The sequence below is a fragment of the Falco peregrinus genome, chromosome 7 (genome assembly GCF_023634155.1).
Source record: "Falco peregrinus isolate bFalPer1 chromosome 7, bFalPer1.pri, whole genome shotgun sequence".
In the NCBI taxonomy this organism is placed as follows: domain Eukaryota; kingdom Metazoa; phylum Chordata; class Aves; order Falconiformes; family Falconidae; genus Falco; species Falco peregrinus.
The window spans coordinates 35,879,694-35,899,361 of NC_073727.1; the positions used below are offsets into that span (position 1 = coordinate 35,879,694).

The following is a 19,668-nucleotide window of genomic DNA, read 5'->3' on the forward strand; positions in this document are numbered from 1 at the left end:
GCATAAAGCCACAAGATAATTGTAGTAGGTTGGCCAGTATTTTTCATCATTAGTGCTTGACTCTTAGGTAGAAGGCTAGAGGAGTGCTTGTTCGGAGATGGTGCGTCTGAGGCACCCAACCTACGTTTCTGTTAAGTATATCCATATTGAACTTTAGACATCATGTAAAATTACTTCTCAGATTTTTAAAAAAAAATAAAATTAGTGTTATTCTCAGTATTCCAAATATGGTATGGTCCTCCTTTTTCTTTTATGCAGCACAGGTTCAAACCTGCAATGTGGTAGTAGCCCAGGGTTCAGTCTAGAGTCTCTTCTGTACTGTGTTTCCTTCTGCAGTCTTTGGAAGATGTTTGTATTCAAGATCAGCAGACCTAGCATTTTGATCTGAGCCTTAAGATGTTAGGGTGCCTGCTAATTTACCTTCAACTTCTTTTTCTATCGTGCACAGTTCATTGCACCCTCTTAAATGTTACATTTTATTAATGTGATATTTTTTTAAAATATAAATTAGTACTGCTAATTAAGGGAACTTCATTAATATGAACTTCCAGAATGCTAATACTTGCTGGGTAGATGCAGGTAATGATTGTATTACAACAGTCAGGGAGAACAGACCCATGTTAGGTATTTTGCATTAGTAACTTGGATTGAGGGGAAAGGAAGAGAATACATGTTACTCTCCAGCTTAACATTTGAGACATAGACTTCAGTGAAGGATTAAATAGAAACTGGATCACATGAGTATTTCAGTATTTTATGCAATGATTATTGTATATGAAATACATGTCTTCATGCATGGATGCTCTCTGCTTGTCTTCTTTTCTCATTAAATATTTGAGAAGTGTTTGGAATGCAGCATTCCTTCAGCAGGAGGGAGAGATGGTGTTTCTATCTAGAATGCCGCTTGGCTGCTTAAGCATGGTTTCTTGATCTCTTACTGGGGAATGTGGAATGAAGGCCTTAGTTATTTCAACTTACTCAGGCTGCATTTTGTTGGATTTCATAATTTCCAGCTAAATAGAAGCAAACAGTATGTTTGCACAGCATAGTGCAGTGCCATGCAGAATAATCAGATGGATGCTTTGTGTCAACATGATGTTCCTTAGTCACCTTGACTACGTATTACCTACTTCTTTAAAAATCACTGTTAATTGTTCAGCCAACTCAAAAACAATTATTAGGTATCGCTGCAGACAATAGGGATGGTGCATGTTTCACAGCAGAGTCTGATGGCATTTTACTTTTCCTGTAGATCAGTCTTACCTTTTTCCTAATAATATTGCATAATTATGTAATAATTATAGCATATACATTACATATCTTATAGATTATATGTTATGTTGTACATAATGTGCTATGATATGAAATAATAAAACAAATGTAATAAAGTTCTAGCGTTCTCTATATAATACTCTATATAATAATTTAATAATACTGAATGTTCGTTTTTTTCTTACCTGCTTTTATATCAGTTACCTTTGTGTAATTGATATAAAATTGTGTCTTTTTTTTTTTTTTAATTGCTAACAGAGCTTGATAGCCAGGACCTACTGCCACTTTCTTCTGAGCACAATGTAACTGAACCAGTGAGCACAGTGAGAGTGATCTCTCCTTGCTTCAGACAGATGCCAGCACATGTCAAGTGTAGCTCACACTGCCTCAATTAGTCTTCAGTGGTTCTTGTAGCATGCCACAGGCAATAGCACTAGTGCAAAATTTGATGCACGTGACGGAGGATATCAAAAGTTGTTAGTCCCTTGAGTAAGAGAGTTTGATCAGCTTTTTTTAGAGCAATTTGCTGTCTTGGATCACTGATTATTTCGGGATTCTTCCCGGCAGTTTGGAGCCTAAAATGCTGTTTTATTCTTTTTTACTGAACACTTTTTCTCAGACGTACTTTGCCTATGTGCTGCTGGGTTATAATAACTTGTTTATAGCTCCATTCAGACCACTCAGAATCTGGTTTTGAATTAGTACTTGTTATTGACAGTGCATTGCAGTTATGCATGATTTTCTAATCTGCTCCCAGGTGTAACTTGGACCATTAATCAAGATCTTTAAGCTTTTGGTTTAAAGTTTTGATCTTGGCATTGCAAAACCCCATCTGTCTTTGATGGGATTACTGTGTTCTTGCAACCAGCCAACATGTTTCTACCAAGAGTGTCTACATGTGAATTTTTCAGGTCCAGCATTATATTATTATATATTATTATCTCCTAAATGGATCTAACACTGACTTAAAGGACTTATTTTTTGATCTTCCATTGACATTGTAAATAAAACCTGATGCTTGTTTAAGTGGTAACAAGGGTGTGCTAAATATGTTCATATCTTCAGATTATGTTAGTAGTTTAAGTGTAAATTGAAGGTGTCATAGGTTATCTGGAATTTGTTAAATCTTTTTTGCATGTCTCGTTTTCTAAGCATAATAGGACTTCCTGAAGAACTACATTATCAATCACTTTTTTTTTCCTGCTCCACCAGGTGTGAGGCAGCTAGTCCACATATTCATCCTGTTGGATGGTGTAAAGAACATAAAAGAACTCTCATCACTCCACCAGGTTTGTATCTTATTACACATCTGAAAGATTTAAGGAGGTTATAGTGAGGTAGCAGCATTACAACTTACAATAAGCTTATTGTTACCTCTTCTGAATTTTTCTTTCGGTGATTAAGAATTGGAATTTGAGAGGTTTTGCATTTTTTTACAGGACATAATATAGTGAATGTAGAAGTACAATAGGCATTAGGTGTTAGGTATGCACATTTATGCTGCTTCAGTAGAGAGACATCTATTCATGAAAGATACCCCTTAGCATCTGAACAAGTTTGTATTTTTGGCTGATTGTATTCACTTACTCTGAGACACACACTGTGAAAATGCTGCTGAAACAAATTCTAGGTGTGTGAGATTGTTGCATAAGAAAAACATCTTCACGTGAACTAAATATGTAAGATAATGAGTTGATGAGAAGATTGCCTTATATGATCAAGGAATCAAATTTGTAAGGGCTCTTTGGAAGGGAAGAAGACACAATGAGAGAGATACAGAAGAATGAAAGTGTATTAATTAGTATGAAATATAAGACCACCACTGTTTTTGTGGACTGTTGTGTATAGCTGGATGATCTAAATGCTCTCTTGCGGAAACTGCCATCTGTGGTCTGAGAAAATGGAAAATTAAAACCAACTTTGACAGAAATTCTAATAGCCAGCAATCTTGAAAAGTCGTAAGCAATCTGTCAGGAGGTTAATTACAGCCTATTTTTCAGTGAGATCCTTTTTAAAATTAATCTGAATTGGTTTTGTTCTGTTCTAGATTATGAATCATAATGTTTAAACGTCAAACTTCTAGTGCAGAGTAAAGCAAAGGACAGGCACTGCCTTTTCTTTAAGAGCAAAGCTGTCTTTGTGTTTCTTGCATAAAGTGTTTATAAACATGACACTTTCTGAAAAAGGCAACATCTTCTTTGATGATATCTGTAAATTTTTCATATCGTAAATGTCCAGGCTTTTTTATAGAAAATCAGTTAAAAGAAATTCGCCGAAAGAGTAACAAGTAGTCAGGTGTGCTCTAAAGTGGTACAAAGCTATCACTGATTAGATTGTGCTTGCCAGTAAATTACTGTTTGTAAAATATTAGCTTTATAATACTTAAAATAATTTCTTTAATTGAATGGACAGATTTTTTCAGTCCACATTATTTATATTCTCATATCCAAAGGAATTGTGACTTTTTCTGCTAGCTACTGAGTATCGTGTATGAGGAGATTGTTAGTTTTTTTAACCTGCATGGTGAATGTGTCAGAGACAATTTAGAATAGCCTTTCTTGTACTTATTTTATAAATCTGAAGCATAAATCAGAACAGCATTATGAAATCGTTAGGCATTCTGTAAATTAGACATCAATTTTGGGGTTTTGTACTGCTGTGTTTAATTTTGCTCATTTTTCTTCTGTGCCAGATTATCCACACGCTAAGCATTTTTCTTGGGAGAAGTATTTGGAAGAAACCAGTTCATTACCTGCACCTGCAAGGGCTTTTAAAGTGGTGAGAAAACGCTTATATTTTTTTCATGCTTTGAAAAGCATGTAATTAATTAAAGAAGAGAATACATATATGGTGTTCCCATGTTTCCAAATGTATCCAGTTAATTAGTTGCATAATAGGTGGTTTGTTTTCATGCAGGTTTTCAGTTCACTGTTAGAAATCAGATAATTATTATTATAAATCACTATTACTTTATTATTTTAATCATTATAAATGGAATTAAATGCTACAAAATATTACTAATGAATGCAGTTTGCTATGGGAAATTACTGCCTGGTTATTAGAAATAATGAGGTAGGTAGTGAGTCATCATATTTTGAACAGATGTATTTCTATCCATACATTTTAAATGGTGCAGTAAATAGAGTGAGAATGTAAAAACTGTTCTAGGAGGTCAGTCTGGTTGCCCATCTAGTCCATTGTCTCTGGCAGCAGCCAAGAGGGTGTTTGTCTTTAATACCCTTCAGCAGGCTTTTTCAGCTGTGAGCTTGCGAGTAGGGCACATGGGCAGCATCCACAGGCGTAACTATGATGTTTGTGGGAAACATCCTTTTCTTTTAGCTTTGTACTTGCTAGTTTCTTTCAGTGACACCCATCTTTCATGAGCTCTTAGGATTTCAGTGAGGAAAGTGGGCTGGTCAGTAATGCAGATCAGGATTGCTGTTAGGAGCCAGCATCAGATGGCTGGTAGCTCCCAGCCCCTTGTCTCACAGCGCACTGAACCTATTTGACTCGGCTTTTCCGACTAGGGTCACTAATTCTGAATAACGCTTTGCTAAGAGCTGGATTAATGAAAGCAGAAGTGTGGTGCTTATAGCAGTTCGTGGGATCAGGAGATCACCAGACTTTATTACTGAGCTGCAGTTTATCGCCCCAAAATATGTCTGACTTAATGACATGACTCATTCTTACGGTCTTAGCAAGAATACTCAGAGTGAGGATTAGGAAGATGTTTGGTTATTTTTTGAGAGGTATAGTCCTTGGCAAAACAGAGGAGGCCTGTGACCTTGGCTACATCAAGCTAAAAGCAAACATTTTCTTTTTGTCCCAGAGCATCCATGTTTTAATGTTGCCGCCCTGAGTTCAGGCAACAGCCACCCTGCAGGCTCAGCAGTGGGAATGCCCCACCGGTGGCCCACAGGGTCTTCCAGCCAGCAAGGTCTGTCTGTTTGTGTCTGCACTGGAGAACTGAACAGAACATACCACAGGTGTGCAGGCATTGACAGCATTAAGCGGGCAGAATGCCAGCTGGCCTGGCTCAGCCCTGCTCCAGAAACCATACTAGCAGGGAGTGTCTGGGGATGGTGTAGGTCCCACAAGTTAGCTTAGACCAGGCTGGCTGGCTTTGAGGATGGAGGCGAAGGAGAGCTTGACTACATGTGGGTTAGCTGTGCTCTGTCTTGTGGTTTCACAGCCAGAGAAACACCTCCCTGCTTTCTGAACTAATATAATGACAACCATATTAATACTAATTGTGATAAACAACAAGCAAGCAGCTTTACTGGGAATAAAATGCTGATTGTGTTGGAGTTTGGGTGAAGTCTTCCTGAGGCAGTCGCAGTATTTTATATTGGATTATGGGAGAAAACAGAGTTCTTAAGCTGAGCTGAAAAAAAAGCACCAATGGTCTGGAAAGTCTTAAAGAGACAGTTTATGTTATTTTTCTAGAAATCTAGAATAAAAACATAATCTGTTTTTTGCATATGTTCCTTTTAAATGGAAATATCTTTTGCTTTAAAATTCATAGCTGTAGATGGCAGAGATAAAATCTGGTACTCCAAACAAAGACACCTTTTCTGCCAAAATAGGATTACAAAATAGGTGTTTGTTCTAAGTATTTATTATTAGTATACCATGGGTTAACGTCTTCAGTAGGAGACTGAAAAAGATTTGATTCACAAAGCAAAAACACATACTAAAAAGCACAAATATGTTTCCTGTGGACAATTTCATAGACATTTCAAGCTGTTGGTATGTAATACATCGTTCACATGAAACCATTGACCAAATCTCTGGGAAAACTCCTCTAGGGAATTTAGGAAAAAACCCAACTGATTTAAAATAAAGATCCCCATTTAACTTGCTTGCATGGCTTGAATCCTGTCCATTCCAGGAGAAGCTGGAATCCCAATGTAGTTACTTAATTTTTCTAATTTAATAACACTGGTTTAAATTACGTTTTTATGCTTGGATTTGTTGGAGGGAGAGGGCAGATCTGAGAAAATGAAGACAAAAATTTCTATGGATTTTATATACTTTACTATTGTGTGAGATTTTTGAGGTTTTCTTCTGTTAATATTGTTCTGCTTTTCTAGAAACCTTCTCATGGCTTTCAGAAAAACATGAAACTTGAAGTGGTTGACAAGAGAAATCCAGTATTTATCAGAGTAGCAACCATTGTAGATACCGATGATTATAGAATAAAAGTAAGTTTCTCTGTCTTACTGTACTGCCCTGCTTGAGTCACTGATGAGTACTTTGTAAAACCAGAATCCTATGGTTGGAAAATTGAGCACAGGACAAAATGAGTCACATTGTTGGGTCCTGCTAAGCTTTTGCTCATCCTTTTCGCTGATTAATATGCATGTAATTCCTTTGGAAGGGGTTGTTTTATTGTCCTTAGTTACATTTGCTGACGTAGGTAATTATAAAGCAGAGTTCAATATGTTGGAAAATTGCTTTGGGAATAGTTGTTGTAAGACAGTTGTCTATTCTATCAAGAAATGCAATGATTTAATATTAAGTGTCAAAGGTCTGCTATGATGTTTGTGTTAGGGCCCATAAAATATTCGGCCTAGGTTAATTGAATCTGTGTCTTTAAACATCCAGGGAGAGGTGAGACATCTAAGTGAGACACGAGAAAATAACCCTGATCTCTCGTGTCTTGCCAGTGACTTCTGTAATTCTGAAGTTTATATTAATTACGGACTTTAGATTGGATTAATCTCAGATAATGTATTTTTAAGGAATTGCAAACTTCCAGAAGTTGTTATGCTTGAATTATTTTTCATGTGTTTTACAAAACCAGTTTATGCTCTGAAGCACTTTACTGTTAGAAGGGCTAGTGTATTCCAGATATCCAGTTAGATGGATTTGAAAGATACTTGGTTTTGCAGTTTGTACAGATTAGGCGTACCTCGTATTTCAAGCAGAAAATAACACCTGACATTTCATTTTGAATCTGAATTAACTGGTGTCTGGGAGTCATCAAAACTAATATCTTTACACCTACGCATTTTCTATCTAAACTCTAAGTTGGTCATGCAAAAAAACCCCCAAACCAACCAACCAAACCCTTATCCAGTCTAATCTATTTAAATGACAGGATTTTTAACTTCTAGGATGGTAATTTGACTCTGTAGCATATGTTGAAAGAGCTCTATTTGTATGTATCTATGTGTACATGCATCCACACATGCATGCATAAGAGATCCGAGCTATTTACTAGTACAGACTTCAAGTAAGATTTGAAGATACTTAGCTTTCACCTGAAAAAAAGCACATGTATAGCCCATACTGGTGGGTTTCTGGGAAGTCACATACTTTTCTCTTCCGTTTCAACTCCTTATCTTGTATAGTCTGATGTTAGTAAAAATTTTACTTGTTGGTTTATATTTTTATGGATAAATGCAATTCTTTTGTAGTCCTTTGCTTACTGCTCTGCTATTCCTAAATCCTGTTCAAACAGGAGATTAAAAAATGTTTGGATTTTTGGATTAAAAGATGTTTGGATTTTTGACTTTTTTTGAGGGAAAAAAAAGGCAGAAATTAATGCTTAATTTAAGTATTAATGTGAGAACTAAACTTGTCCTGCTTTATTTCTGAGGTTTGAGCCTGATGATGCAAGACAGCAAAAAACCACGACACCTCTCTCTTCCCTTCAGCGACAGTATGCCTGGTCCAGAATCTAATGCACATGTATTTTTTGTGTAACTCTGACAGTTCTCTTAAAGTGACTTCAATAATGGACATCCCATTTTTAGAGATTACTTAGGGAAACTGATTTTATAGAGAATTTTTCTGATGTAAAATGTTTTGTTCTTCTCTTTTATTTTAGGTTCATTTTGATGGCTGGGATAGTATTTATGACTATTGGACTGATGTAGATAGCCCTGATATCCATCCTGCAGGCTGGTGTACAAAAACTGGACACCCTCTTCAGCCCCCACTTAGTAAGAGAAATCACATTGTAACGTAATGATGTTAAAAGGCACATGTAGTGTGCTATCTTTTTCCCTGCCAGTTCTATCCCAGTAAGCATAGCAACTAGGATATGCAAAATAATGTAAATGTTACATTTAGTGCAAGATCAATAGTCAGTAATTAATTACTTTTTAGTAGATTGATCCTTACTGTAATGGAAATAAAATGTTTCTTTGTTTGCATAAGAACCACAGTCAAAACCTGAAGTGATGACAAAGATCTGTTGCATAAAATCCTGACCTTGAAGCCAGTGATGAAACTGCTGTGGCATTCAGTAGGGATAGGGTACCACTGTTAAAATCCTCTTGAAGGTTAGTGTGCTTTTTAGCTCAAAGGAGTCCAGACTGCACTGAGAAGGCACAAATGCTGTGGCAAATCCTCATAACCAGGTAACTTGATTTTTTAATTCAGCTGAGCAAAGAGGAGTTAGTGGCGCCCACACTGAAGGTAAATCTAACAGAAGCATAGTTCCAATAATAATACTGAATTTACTGGCTTGCCCTCTCTGGGGATTTTGTTTTACTTGTTAAAGAGGAGGGAGGTCTGTCATAAATGAGACTGAAGGTTGCATGGAGAAGAGACTTTTGTGGTAACTGTATCCCTGCCTATGCCATTGTGTTTCTGGATAACGGTAGTAAAATCACTTTAGCCAAACTTTGAACAGAGGATTTTTAATTGAGTGATCTTCTCTGGGATTGTTTTATGTTGTGACTCTGAGGTATGGTTTGCACAAGTGCTGAGCGTTCACAGCTGTAACTGTGATCAGAAAGAGCTGTGCTTGGGAATAAATGCTGAGCAATGCCAAGTACTCTGATAAAAAATTAAATCTAAAATAACTGAGGTAAGGTGCATACAGATTGTGTGAATGTGTTACCTGAAAATCTCAGTACCTCAATTCAGCGTCTCTGAAATGTCAAGAAGAAGTGTCTCCTATCAGGAGCATCATCAGAGTATATTCATTAGTTTTCCGAGCATTCCAGTGGTACAGTGATGACTGCCTGTTAGGAAGTTAATCATTCTGTCTTCAAAGCAGAGTCTCAATAGTGTGGTAAGTGCCAAAGCACAGAGTGTGTAATGAGAAGACAGGATGCTGCATATCTGTTTCTTAATCTGAGATGTGCATCCTTGTACTGAATGAAGGAACAGTCCAGTGGGAAATAGTAGTCTGTGGCGACATAAGTAAAATTTGTATCATATGGCAAAAGAGCTGAATAAGGTTGCAACATTTTTGTTACCTAAGATTGAAAAAAAAATAAAAATCTTAGTTTCACAATGATGCAAGCAGCGGCTTCTTGCATAAATATGGACAGCCATTTTAAAGTACATTTGCAGAGAGTTTGATTTTTTTTGAGTGAAGAGAACATTTGTAGGAAGCTAGTCTTTGCAAAACCAGAACATCAGTAAGACAGGACTTTCCTTTACAAAACATCCCTGTTTAGTTAACTCTTCCTTTGAGTCTACTAACTTGTTAGGTTATAGGTGTCAGATCTGCATACAGGTAGAAAAGATAAAATTTTTTGCTCTATCATTCACTGCACCATTTTAAAGCCTATAGAAATCTTTGGAATTCAGTGTAGTTGTAGTGTTGTAACAGCATAGTGGGAACATCTGTTAAAATATGCTTTTGGACTGCCCTAATTATACATAATAATTCTCCATCTTTCACTATCCATCTGCGAGTAAGAATCTGTCTTTCATGTAGGAAAAATTATTTAAATAAACCTTTTATGTCAGTATTGTTATGTGTAGGGGGAGGTACAAGTTCATGTACTTCTCAAGTAACACGAGTACTAGAGAGAGTGCATGTTTGTAGATGTGCAGCAGGTGTTCTCCATTTCCTGTGGTGGAGTACGTGTCCCCTGCTTGCTGTGAACCTGTGGGTTATATACTGTGTTTGCTTGAGCATCAAAGCTAGTTTTGACAGCTACATGCTTTAATGTCTCTGCAGGTGTCATTGTTACAGGTTGATGAAAAAAAGATAGACACATGAAAGTAAAAATGTCAAAAATATCCTGATGGCTCATTCTTTTTAGTAGCAATTTCAGCCTTTGTTTTCAAGTCTTGTTCACTGGAAAACTTGGGCTAAAAATGGAGGAGGTCAGTACCCATTGTGGACAGATTCCTATGTTCAGGAACAGCAGGATAACCTTGTCTGTGCTTTTGCAAAACAAGCAGGTTCCAAATACATGTAGTTAATAGGAGAGAAATTGGAAGTCATGCTGTTCCTCCAAAATGTGCGTTCTTTATACCGATGTGGTTCTTCTATAGAGACTTAATCACACAGAGTAAGTGGATTAGGTTGTTTGAACCTCCATCACGCTTTTGCAGAATGTGTTTTTAAATTACTTTAAAATAAGATTTTGTTTACTTATTTATTCTTCATGTTTACTGTGCTACTCTGCTATTCCTGTGTACTTACATAACTTTTAAGGATTAGATACTTTTATTTAATCTCATATGTACTTTCCCCTGACATGCAGCTCCTTTGGAATTGGTGGAAGCTTTAGAGCATGGAGGGTGTCCCACAGCAGGATGTAAAGGAGTTGGGCACATTAAAAGAGCAAGACATATCGGCCATCATAGGTATGGGTATGTGCTATGAAACTGTAATGTTATTCTTTCAATTGAGCGATGTGTGTACATGTTTGTTTTTTTAACTGTTGTTCATAAGAAAACAGATCCAAGCTGGAAAAAAATAGGAAATCTTGTAAACCTAAATATTCAATTATTTCAGTTGCCATGGTGAACATGCTGAAATAAACATTAGCAATCTGTAACTTCATTTCACCAGGGTGTGCTGAGATAAGATTTGTCGAACATAATTTTTTGTCACAATTGAGAGGTTCAGGTGCTCTGTATTTAATTCCTACATGGATTCCTCGGTTTGCTGTTCAACTTGCAAGATGTTATGGACAGATATGTGTAAAGCAGTAACTTTTGAACCTTTTGAAATACGAGGCCACTAATTTTATTATGGCTTGGATGTTTTTGTTCTGCTTGATTGGTAGGCGTGAGGATTTGCTTGATGGCTTGGAAAAATGCTGGAAAGGGAATTCCAATTGACATATTCCTGAATGACAGCCTGAACAACTTGCTGTTTGTACCTAGTGGTTCTAAAGATGCTTTTGTTGAACACCTGAAATACAGTGCAGAAATGTGGGCATCCCAAGCTGTCCTAGACAAGAGCTGACATAGGGAGAGCAGCAGCATGGAAGAATGGAATGGGGGACAGAGAGACAATGACAGTAAATGGGAAACAGTTACTAAGCCAAAAATTGATGATTTTTGAAATACAGTATGAGGTGAATCCTGAATGTTTTAGTAAGGGATATAGAGTTAACCTAACATGTTAATTTGAGAATTTAAGTATCATAAATATAATCCTATCACTTTTTTGCAAATTTGAGCTTCCAGAAATTCTCTTGGATTTTTTCCATGACTCCTCAGATGGCATATCACTTTGTACTTTCTGCTCTCGTATGGTTAGAGGGCTATTTGGTTATTTGTCTGTTCATGTTTTTAAAACATATTACTGAACTACCATGATCCAAGAGTTAGCTCTGCAATGGGAGAGCTAACTTTTCTTGGTTCTGGTGAGAGAATTGTCATGGTGACTAGAGTTATGCTACAAGGTTTTGATGACATATCAGCCGAGGTTAAAGTCCTGACTCGTCCCTAACAAAGATACCTGCCAGCAAAACTTACTGTGTTGTTACATGTTTAGTGTGCAAAAGGCATCTTTTGCTGCAAGAAGTTCTTTCCTATCCACAGCAGGGCATTGTGTTTGTCTTGTTAGGACGCAGAAGAACTCCTGCTGCTATTACAAGCTTTATCTCCAGGAAGGGGCATGGCTAGGTTAGCTCCAGTGACAAAACCTGTTGCAACATGAGCTGTGGTGGTGGTGTCATGACACAGTATGCCGCATTGCTGTCTTTCAGATTGTTCTTACCCTTTTTGTTGGACTCAATCAGTAGGATAACTCCTTAAACAGTCGAGTTAGTACTTAAGAGGTTAGCCTTCATTTAGCATCTGGTAACCTACTACATTCATGTTCTTAGCCCACTGCAAATGTAAAGTAAACTAGACTTGCCTCAAAAGCTTCCTGGCTGCTTAGCTGTGACCCATTTTATTTCATATTCCAGTAGACTGAGTCTTGCGTGATTTATGAATGCACCTGGCCTGTAAGGTAATAAATTCCAATTGTTTACTGTGTCCCATCTCAAATACTTAGAATCAGGTGAACCCATTCTTAGCCCAAGGCTGAAACTGGGGGGGAAAAAAAAAAAAAAAAAAAAACAAAACAACAAACAAAAAACAAAAAACAACAACAAAAAAAACCCCGAAACCGTAAGTGATTATGTCAGAAAAATTTTTAATTTATGGTCTCTCTAAATAAACATTGGCACTAAAACTTCTGTATGTTTCATAGGGAAGGGATGAGTAAGAGCTATATGTCTAGTTAGTTCATGTAGCCTTTGCTTTTATAACTAGATTTTCCATGCTATTTAAAGTTGTTGTATTTACTTATCCTGAATATTGAGAAACAAACTCAGGGAAATCTGTTGTGGTTTATTTTTACTGCAGTCTTAGCAATCCTATTATTTGCACATTAACTGATAGTTCTAGGTTATAAAAATATAACTGAAGAGATTTTGTTGGTCATAAGACAGGTATTTGCTGTTTCATAGCAAATAAATTAACACCATTAAGTGTCTTATTCACTAACTGTATCATTTTGCCCTGTGTGCTGATATTGTGGGTTTTTTTCTGAGCGTTTCTGAGGAAAACAGTGAGATTTGTTATTTATCTGCAGTCTGCAGACTTGAGGGTCCAGGTCACCCCCAAAATTCTAACATTGTACCATCACTTTTTTCCTGAATTAACAAAGGCATTTTGAAATCGGTATAATTATCCACATCAGGTAGCAGTCCCTTGGCTCTTTTATCTTGGCAACCTTGAAATGTATTTAAGCATGCTTATCTTTTTTTTCATGATGAGGCACAACATCTATCGACAGCATAAATGCCTGTGTGCAGAAAAGATGATAATTTAAAATGCTAAGTAATTCTGAAATAATTTTGAAAGCTTGTAACTTAGGAACCAGATGAAAGCCTCGGTGATTAATTATGTAGTGAGGTGAAAGCATTTACTTTTGGGAAAAGTTGATGTTGATAAGGACTTGGTATCTGTCACCAGTTGATCTAGGGTTTTGTGCTGCGCAGCTGAAACTGAGACTGGTGTGCCGGTTGCTAGCATTATGCAGATCACCTGCATATGATTGTGAATTGTATGCTCTCTGGTGTTTAATGCATACAATGATATTTCGAGTTTAAGCAGTAATGCAAAGCCGTCAGTTGTAAACAGGTCATTAGTGTTTTGGGTCAGCACTCCATGAATAAAGAATTTTACCAGAAACTTGACACGCACTATGTGTAAGTCAAAGTGAACTAACTGAATGTGTCGTGGTGGAGGCTGTGTTGTAAGAGAACCACAGCACAGAAACATGGAAACCTCAGCTCAGCAGAATGTTGTTATCTTTTCGTTGAAGTAATTCTCCTCTGATTTTGATGCCAGTCTCAAGTTTCATTTTATCTTTTATGTAAGATCATTGGCCCCAGCCAAATCCGTCATAGCTAGTCTTGAGTCAGGTTTAGACTGCTGAAGCAGCTTCCTCCTAAGAAAGAATGCTTTAATGATAAACATGTGTTGTAAATTGTGATAAACGTATTGTAAATTGTGGAAGAGAAAATTTGGTCACTTGTTTCCAGACTAGTTAAAAATGTTTCTATAAAGTCAACTGAAGTAAAGACATCACTTAAAAATCCCGCAGAAGAAAAAGCATACATCCCCCAGTTGTTGTCAGGACCTTCTTGCTGGAGGTTTGTTGCTAATCACGTATCACTTACAGCAAATGCGGTTTTAGATAAAGTCTAATCCATCAGTTAGTCCAACCTATTTGTTTAACGCACCAAGGAAGATAGTTTGAGCAAATCTGGGTGAATTTTCCTGAAGCTGCCATACAGCCTCATCCCTTAGCAACACTTGGCAATAGCCTGCACCTAGAAGGCAATGAGGAGCTGGGGTTGGTAACATTTCCAACCAGTACAGCTAAACCAGGAGACCTGTTTGTGGCTTCACACAAGTTTGCAAAATACTCCAAGCAGTCATAAAGACTAATAATCCATATTAAAAAATACTTCAGTATTAACGTTCTTTTATGAAACAGAGTACCACCTTACTGTTCTTCAGGTTAAGAGAGAAGCCTGTCTTATATTCCCTTCTGATGTTAGATGTAGCAGAAACCAAGTAATCCAGTTGGACTCTGTGCTTCAGAAACTTTGTTTGCATACTAATAGAACACAGGAACATCTCCACATGTCTGGAGAAGGCTAAGGTCCATGCCTACCCATCAGTTGCCCAGTTTTATCCTATTACTCTTGAACTTTTGAGAAAAACGGTATTTGTGTAACCCTACCTAGAGATAGATCTTGACAGGGACAGAAGAGGAGTTGCAAAATAACCACAAATGGGATATGCTACTGTTACATCAGAGTTCTGCAAAGGGCTAATTATGTAAAACCTCTGTTGACTAGAAAAGCCTAGGTCTATGATCACAGGAATTCTTCAGAATGGTATACAGGAAGTAGTAATCAGTGCATTGCATTTTTCCTTTATTGATCTTCCCTGGTTTGATAAAACCAGAAGCTTATTTTAGTGCTCAGTTTTTACTTAGCCTGTGCAGGACCCTGGAAGCATTGGCTCCCTTTCCTCAGAAAACTGTTACGGACATGTATTGCCAGCCACTCTGCTGCCATTTCAGTAGGATGCAAAGTGTGCTGCAGATAGCTAATTGCTTGCTGTGTTGATCCTTCAACATTTAGAGTTGGCTGATTACTCTCCTGTGGGGTGTGGGTGTGTGTGTCAGGTGGTATTAATGTGAATATTTGTCTACTGAAGCCTGCTAAAGCAGCTCAGATGATAATTGACTATCTTTATTTTGGACTGGTTTCAAAGCTGTGAAGCAGTGCTGGAGGGTGGACAGCCCTGTCAGATGTATAGTAGAGGTTTCAAACTGAGTACCTGCTGCTGCTTCTGCTTCTTGGCATTCTCTCTGTGCCTCTGGCAGACCTTGTTACTCCTAAGTCAAGGACATCTAATCATTTTGGAAACTGCTTCTGAACCTCTGCTATTCTCAAAATAGTGTGCTAAGGCGAACTGCAAGCTGGAGCAGAAATCCAGATTCGAGTTGACAGAAGAGTTAAAAACCCTAATTTAAAATTAAGCAACCTAAACATCAAGACTTCTGAGCCCTTGAGATGAGTTGTCTCTAAAACTTACAGTCTTGTGTAAATCAAATACTTCTCTTATGTAAGAATAACAAGATTAATTTTTTATTCTTTGTAGTAGACACGTTAAACTGAACTGAAGGCTGGAGGCATTGAGATTCAGCAGGATTTACTGATTGATCTGAAGCCATGTAACTCATACACAGGTTCATTCATGCTGTATTTTGTTGAAACAAAGCTAATGGTGGAAACCATGAGGGTTCTTTTTGTTGCCCCAAGTAATAGTAGCATCAAAGGACTATCAAAGAGTTTTTTAAAAAATGATACAGCAGCTGGAATGTTTAATTACAAAGAAAAGCTCGTCGGAATCTAGTGCTCTAAAGCATCACGTTATAACTACTGTTGACTGAAATTGTCATTCGGCTTCTGTTTTTCGAGAAAATGCTAAAAGAAAAGGCAGTATATAAGCAGTCAAGTTCTAGTGAAGGAATGAATTTTGAGAATTTTTTTCTTTGTTTTTTAATTTAAAACATGTTGTAGTGTTGGTAAACAGAAGACCTGCTAGAGATGAAATTGTATTGTCAGATTTCATTGTGGTGTAAGACTGATTAGGTGGTTAGTTTTTCCTTGAGACAACCGTCTAACTGCTTAAAAACACTAAGCCTCAAAACACCCCTCTGAGCATAGGAAGCCAAAAGAAGATTACATGCTTTGCCTTACAGCAATGGCAGATCTGGTATGAATCAATATATTCCTGAGTTTCTGATAACTGTATTTCATCACAGTGGTATGAGTTTGTCACAGTAAGAACTTAAATCCCACTAGCGTTGGCTCCTTAAAACCTTTTTTCTGAATAGAGGCCTGTATCTTTCATCTAGTTCATATGTAGCTCATATGAAAGGGGAAAAAGAGATCGTTGTGGTAGATGCAGCAGTATAAAGAATTGAGACTATATAACAGCTTCCTCTCTTCCCTAGTATTCCTGTTTTCTTCCCCATATTTCAGTTAATGTTTTTTTTGTTCTTTTAAGACATCTAGCAGAGGCTAGTCCTAAGAGACAAAAACAGTAGGTTGAAAAATAAGTATAAGTAGACGTATACAAATAAATCTAAAATAAAATGCCAAATTCTGCCTAAGAGAATTTAGAAATAAAAAGTATATTTGTATATTCTCAGATAATAATCTTATTTGTATATTCTGTTCCATATCTTTAAAACAATTTTATTAACAAAAAGGTATCTTATTTCAAGTGTAGTGCTTTAGAGTCCAGCCACACATTCAGCTATATCTTATTCAGCTGTGAAAACTCCTGGTATGAAGGTTCTCGTGGCAAAAAAAATCAGTGCCTGTATCTCAGAGGAGGTGCTGGGACTACCATCCAGTTCCTCAGAAGAAAGCAAAGACGATTGTTTTGTGTTTCATCAGGTCACCTGGGGATATAGCTGTATGTCCCTTGAAGACACCGTACAGGCTGTTACGGAGCAATATCTGCTTGGAATGAGCTTAAACAGCGATCTCATCTTGATGAGAAAAGCAGAAACTGTATTCTCCTGGCAAGTTTTTTCCTCCATAATTCAAGTTCAGCACAGCTATACAAGGATTTTTTTAAAAAAAGGCTGATACTGTCTTGTTTTCAAGTGAACCAACTGACAAATCAGACATGCTGTTGGACTCCTGTCTTGATAACCCCAGCAAGGACTGATTGACTTGGTCTGTGTAGCCTTGAGGAATTTACTCGTTTCATGCTACAGCTGAGAGAAATGTAATTTTTGACCAACTTTTTACGTTGGTGAGACCAAAATTAGGTCACCAATACTGGTCGAACCTTGTCATAGGAGTTGATACATATTAACTCTCTTGACTCCAAAGCTTCATCAGTAAAGGAAAAGGAGAATGCACAGCATATATTGATTAAAAGGCCTTTTTTCATTTTTAATGCTGTGCTTTGTAAAATGAACATGATAATGAAAGCTGTTGGTTTTCTGGTTATTTTTTGTAATTTGGAGGTGGCAGGGGATGTGGCTGGCATGGTAGACTTGTTTATATTAGGCAGTTCTGTTTGGAAATCATGCATGTAACGATCAGTGAAATAAAATATTGGAGTGGTTTATGGAAAGGCAGGTAGTTACATTGTTGAAAAGAAAGTAAGCAAAATCACAGACATGCATTTTTTACATTTTACCATTATGGAGGTCCTTGTATTAATACAGGTGAGTAGGAAAACATAATTTCCCATTCTAGTTAGTGTCATAGTTCATGAGCCACAAATAGAACGTCATGTTTAGTACAGCCTCTCCTGTGTCTTAAATAGAGATTTGAAAACTTGAGTATGTTGTTATTCACTGTTGTGGCTTATATATACCTTTCAGAGTTTAGGATACTGTCTTTGAAGTGTGTGTAGCCTGACTGATCAGTTGAATACTGCAGAGTGGTTTTCTGAAGAAAAAGTCCTAGTTCAGCCCCATGTGTTTTGTGTTGCTCTTTTTTCCCTTTCCTACCTCCTATGCAAACACGGGCTTTCTGACTTTGGGAGGTACGGCTTTTGCATTTGTTAAGAGTAATATTTACGTGCAGTGTCACATTCTCTCTTTCCCTAGCTGCGTGCAGTGAAATAGGGAGTGCTGAATGATAGGAAAAATTACGAAAATATCACAGTCTGTTAATGGAGTATCACAAAATGGCATTTGCAAAGATGGGGCATTTGCCGCAGTAGGAGGATGTGCACCATTCCTCATACTGTGCCCTTGCAACGCAGCTTCTGTACAGACATTGCATAATAGAAATACTATTGTTCACAGAAAAAATAACCATGGGAATATGACATTATTTGGAGAGAGGTGGGTATAGTCAAAGGCACCCTGTATTTTGTATATAAATCACCATGAGAAAGCTGGCTAAACATTCATCAAGCAGTTTTCCAGAATATATGTGTTACATAACTTGCTGTCGAAAGGAAATGCAAAAACCATTCTGGTTGAGGTTTTTAATGCGTGGATTTATTGACATTTTGAAGTATGAGTAATTATTCCATTGTTTTCTAAACTTTATATTAATCAATTGCATCTGCTTCTAGAAAACTGGTCTCTGATGTCTTTTCTTCAACTTCTAGTGCAGTCAACTGCCCATATTCAGAGATGAACTTGAACAAAGAAAGCCTCTTACCTGACCGGTTGAGCGGAGAGATGCCAGCAGCCAGTCCTGTCCCCAGAAACAGAAAAGTGGAAGCAAGTGAAAGATCCACCTCTCCTGTAATCAAGTAATTACAATTGAAGTGATGTCCATGACTAATTGGACACATTTACTTCTGTATTCTGCAATGTAATTTGTAGTTAGGTAACTGCTGAATGGTTTCAGAAGGGTCTGCCTGTTTGCACATGGTTTTATCTGTGCTTATTGAAAAGGTCACCTAGCTGTCAAAGGCTGATAACTGATTTTACTGTGTATGATCTAACAAGAGTTCATTTTCATCTTCAGTGTAACTATCTAGACTACTAAGGTAATTGGAATTCAGAATTGAATGTTTGCTAGTTGGTTTCATTTAAGAAAATGATTTATTTGTGTTTCTTTTGTTTGCTGGGCTGGCCTTACTGATGTGACTGTAAATTAATACTGCTTTTTGAAGATCAGCCGCTATAAATTCTTGTTGTGGGAGTAGGGAATCAAATTACTGGGAGTAAGTTTTGCAAGAACGATGCTTAAGTCTGTAGCTGAAGCTTCGAGTAGGAGCCCTGGGAAAAACCAAAGGGATGTGATTCCATGATGATGATTTCCAGATGATAGTTTTCTATCCGAAATTGTGGACACCAACTCTTGTGCTTATTCTGAGCTGTGGGGATCCACAGAGAATTTAAGGAAAGGAAAGGAAGAATGGCTTTCCGTTCTTTTCAAGGGCTACATAACGTAAATGTGAATGTTCATAGTGAAGATTTCCAGTTGCCACTGTAATGACCATGTATTTTTGATAGGTGGTATTTTAAATCGTATTCTCGGAGACAGTTTCAGCTTCATGCTTTAAAAACCAAAACACTCAGCTGTCAAAGAGCACTGCTTGGATTGATTGTTCCTGTAAATGCAGGGTTGTAGAAATCTCGTGACTTGATTATGCTCTGACAGGTAGCCCAGGTACTGT

General features: G+C 37.3%; 1 protein-coding gene across 11 annotated transcripts in view; it reads left to right on the plus strand.

Annotated features, from left to right (window-relative positions):
• The window catches only part of L3MBTL3 (L3MBTL histone methyl-lysine binding protein 3), an 84,366-nt gene that overhangs the window by 49,226 nt on the left and 15,472 nt on the right, over positions 1-19,668 (plus strand). For all 11 annotated transcript variants that reach the window (XM_055810175.1, XM_055810180.1, XM_055810184.1 and 8 more), the window contains 6 exons: positions 2,485-2,561; positions 3,965-4,050; positions 6,366-6,476; positions 8,108-8,222; positions 10,734-10,836; positions 18,649-18,795. In XM_055810175.1, the coding sequence (XP_055666150.1) occupies positions 2,485-2,561; positions 3,965-4,050; positions 6,366-6,476; positions 8,108-8,222; positions 10,734-10,836; positions 18,649-18,795 (639 nt within the window). The remainder of the gene's footprint in view (positions 1-2,484; positions 2,562-3,964; positions 4,051-6,365; positions 6,477-8,107; positions 8,223-10,733; positions 10,837-18,648; positions 18,796-19,668) is intronic.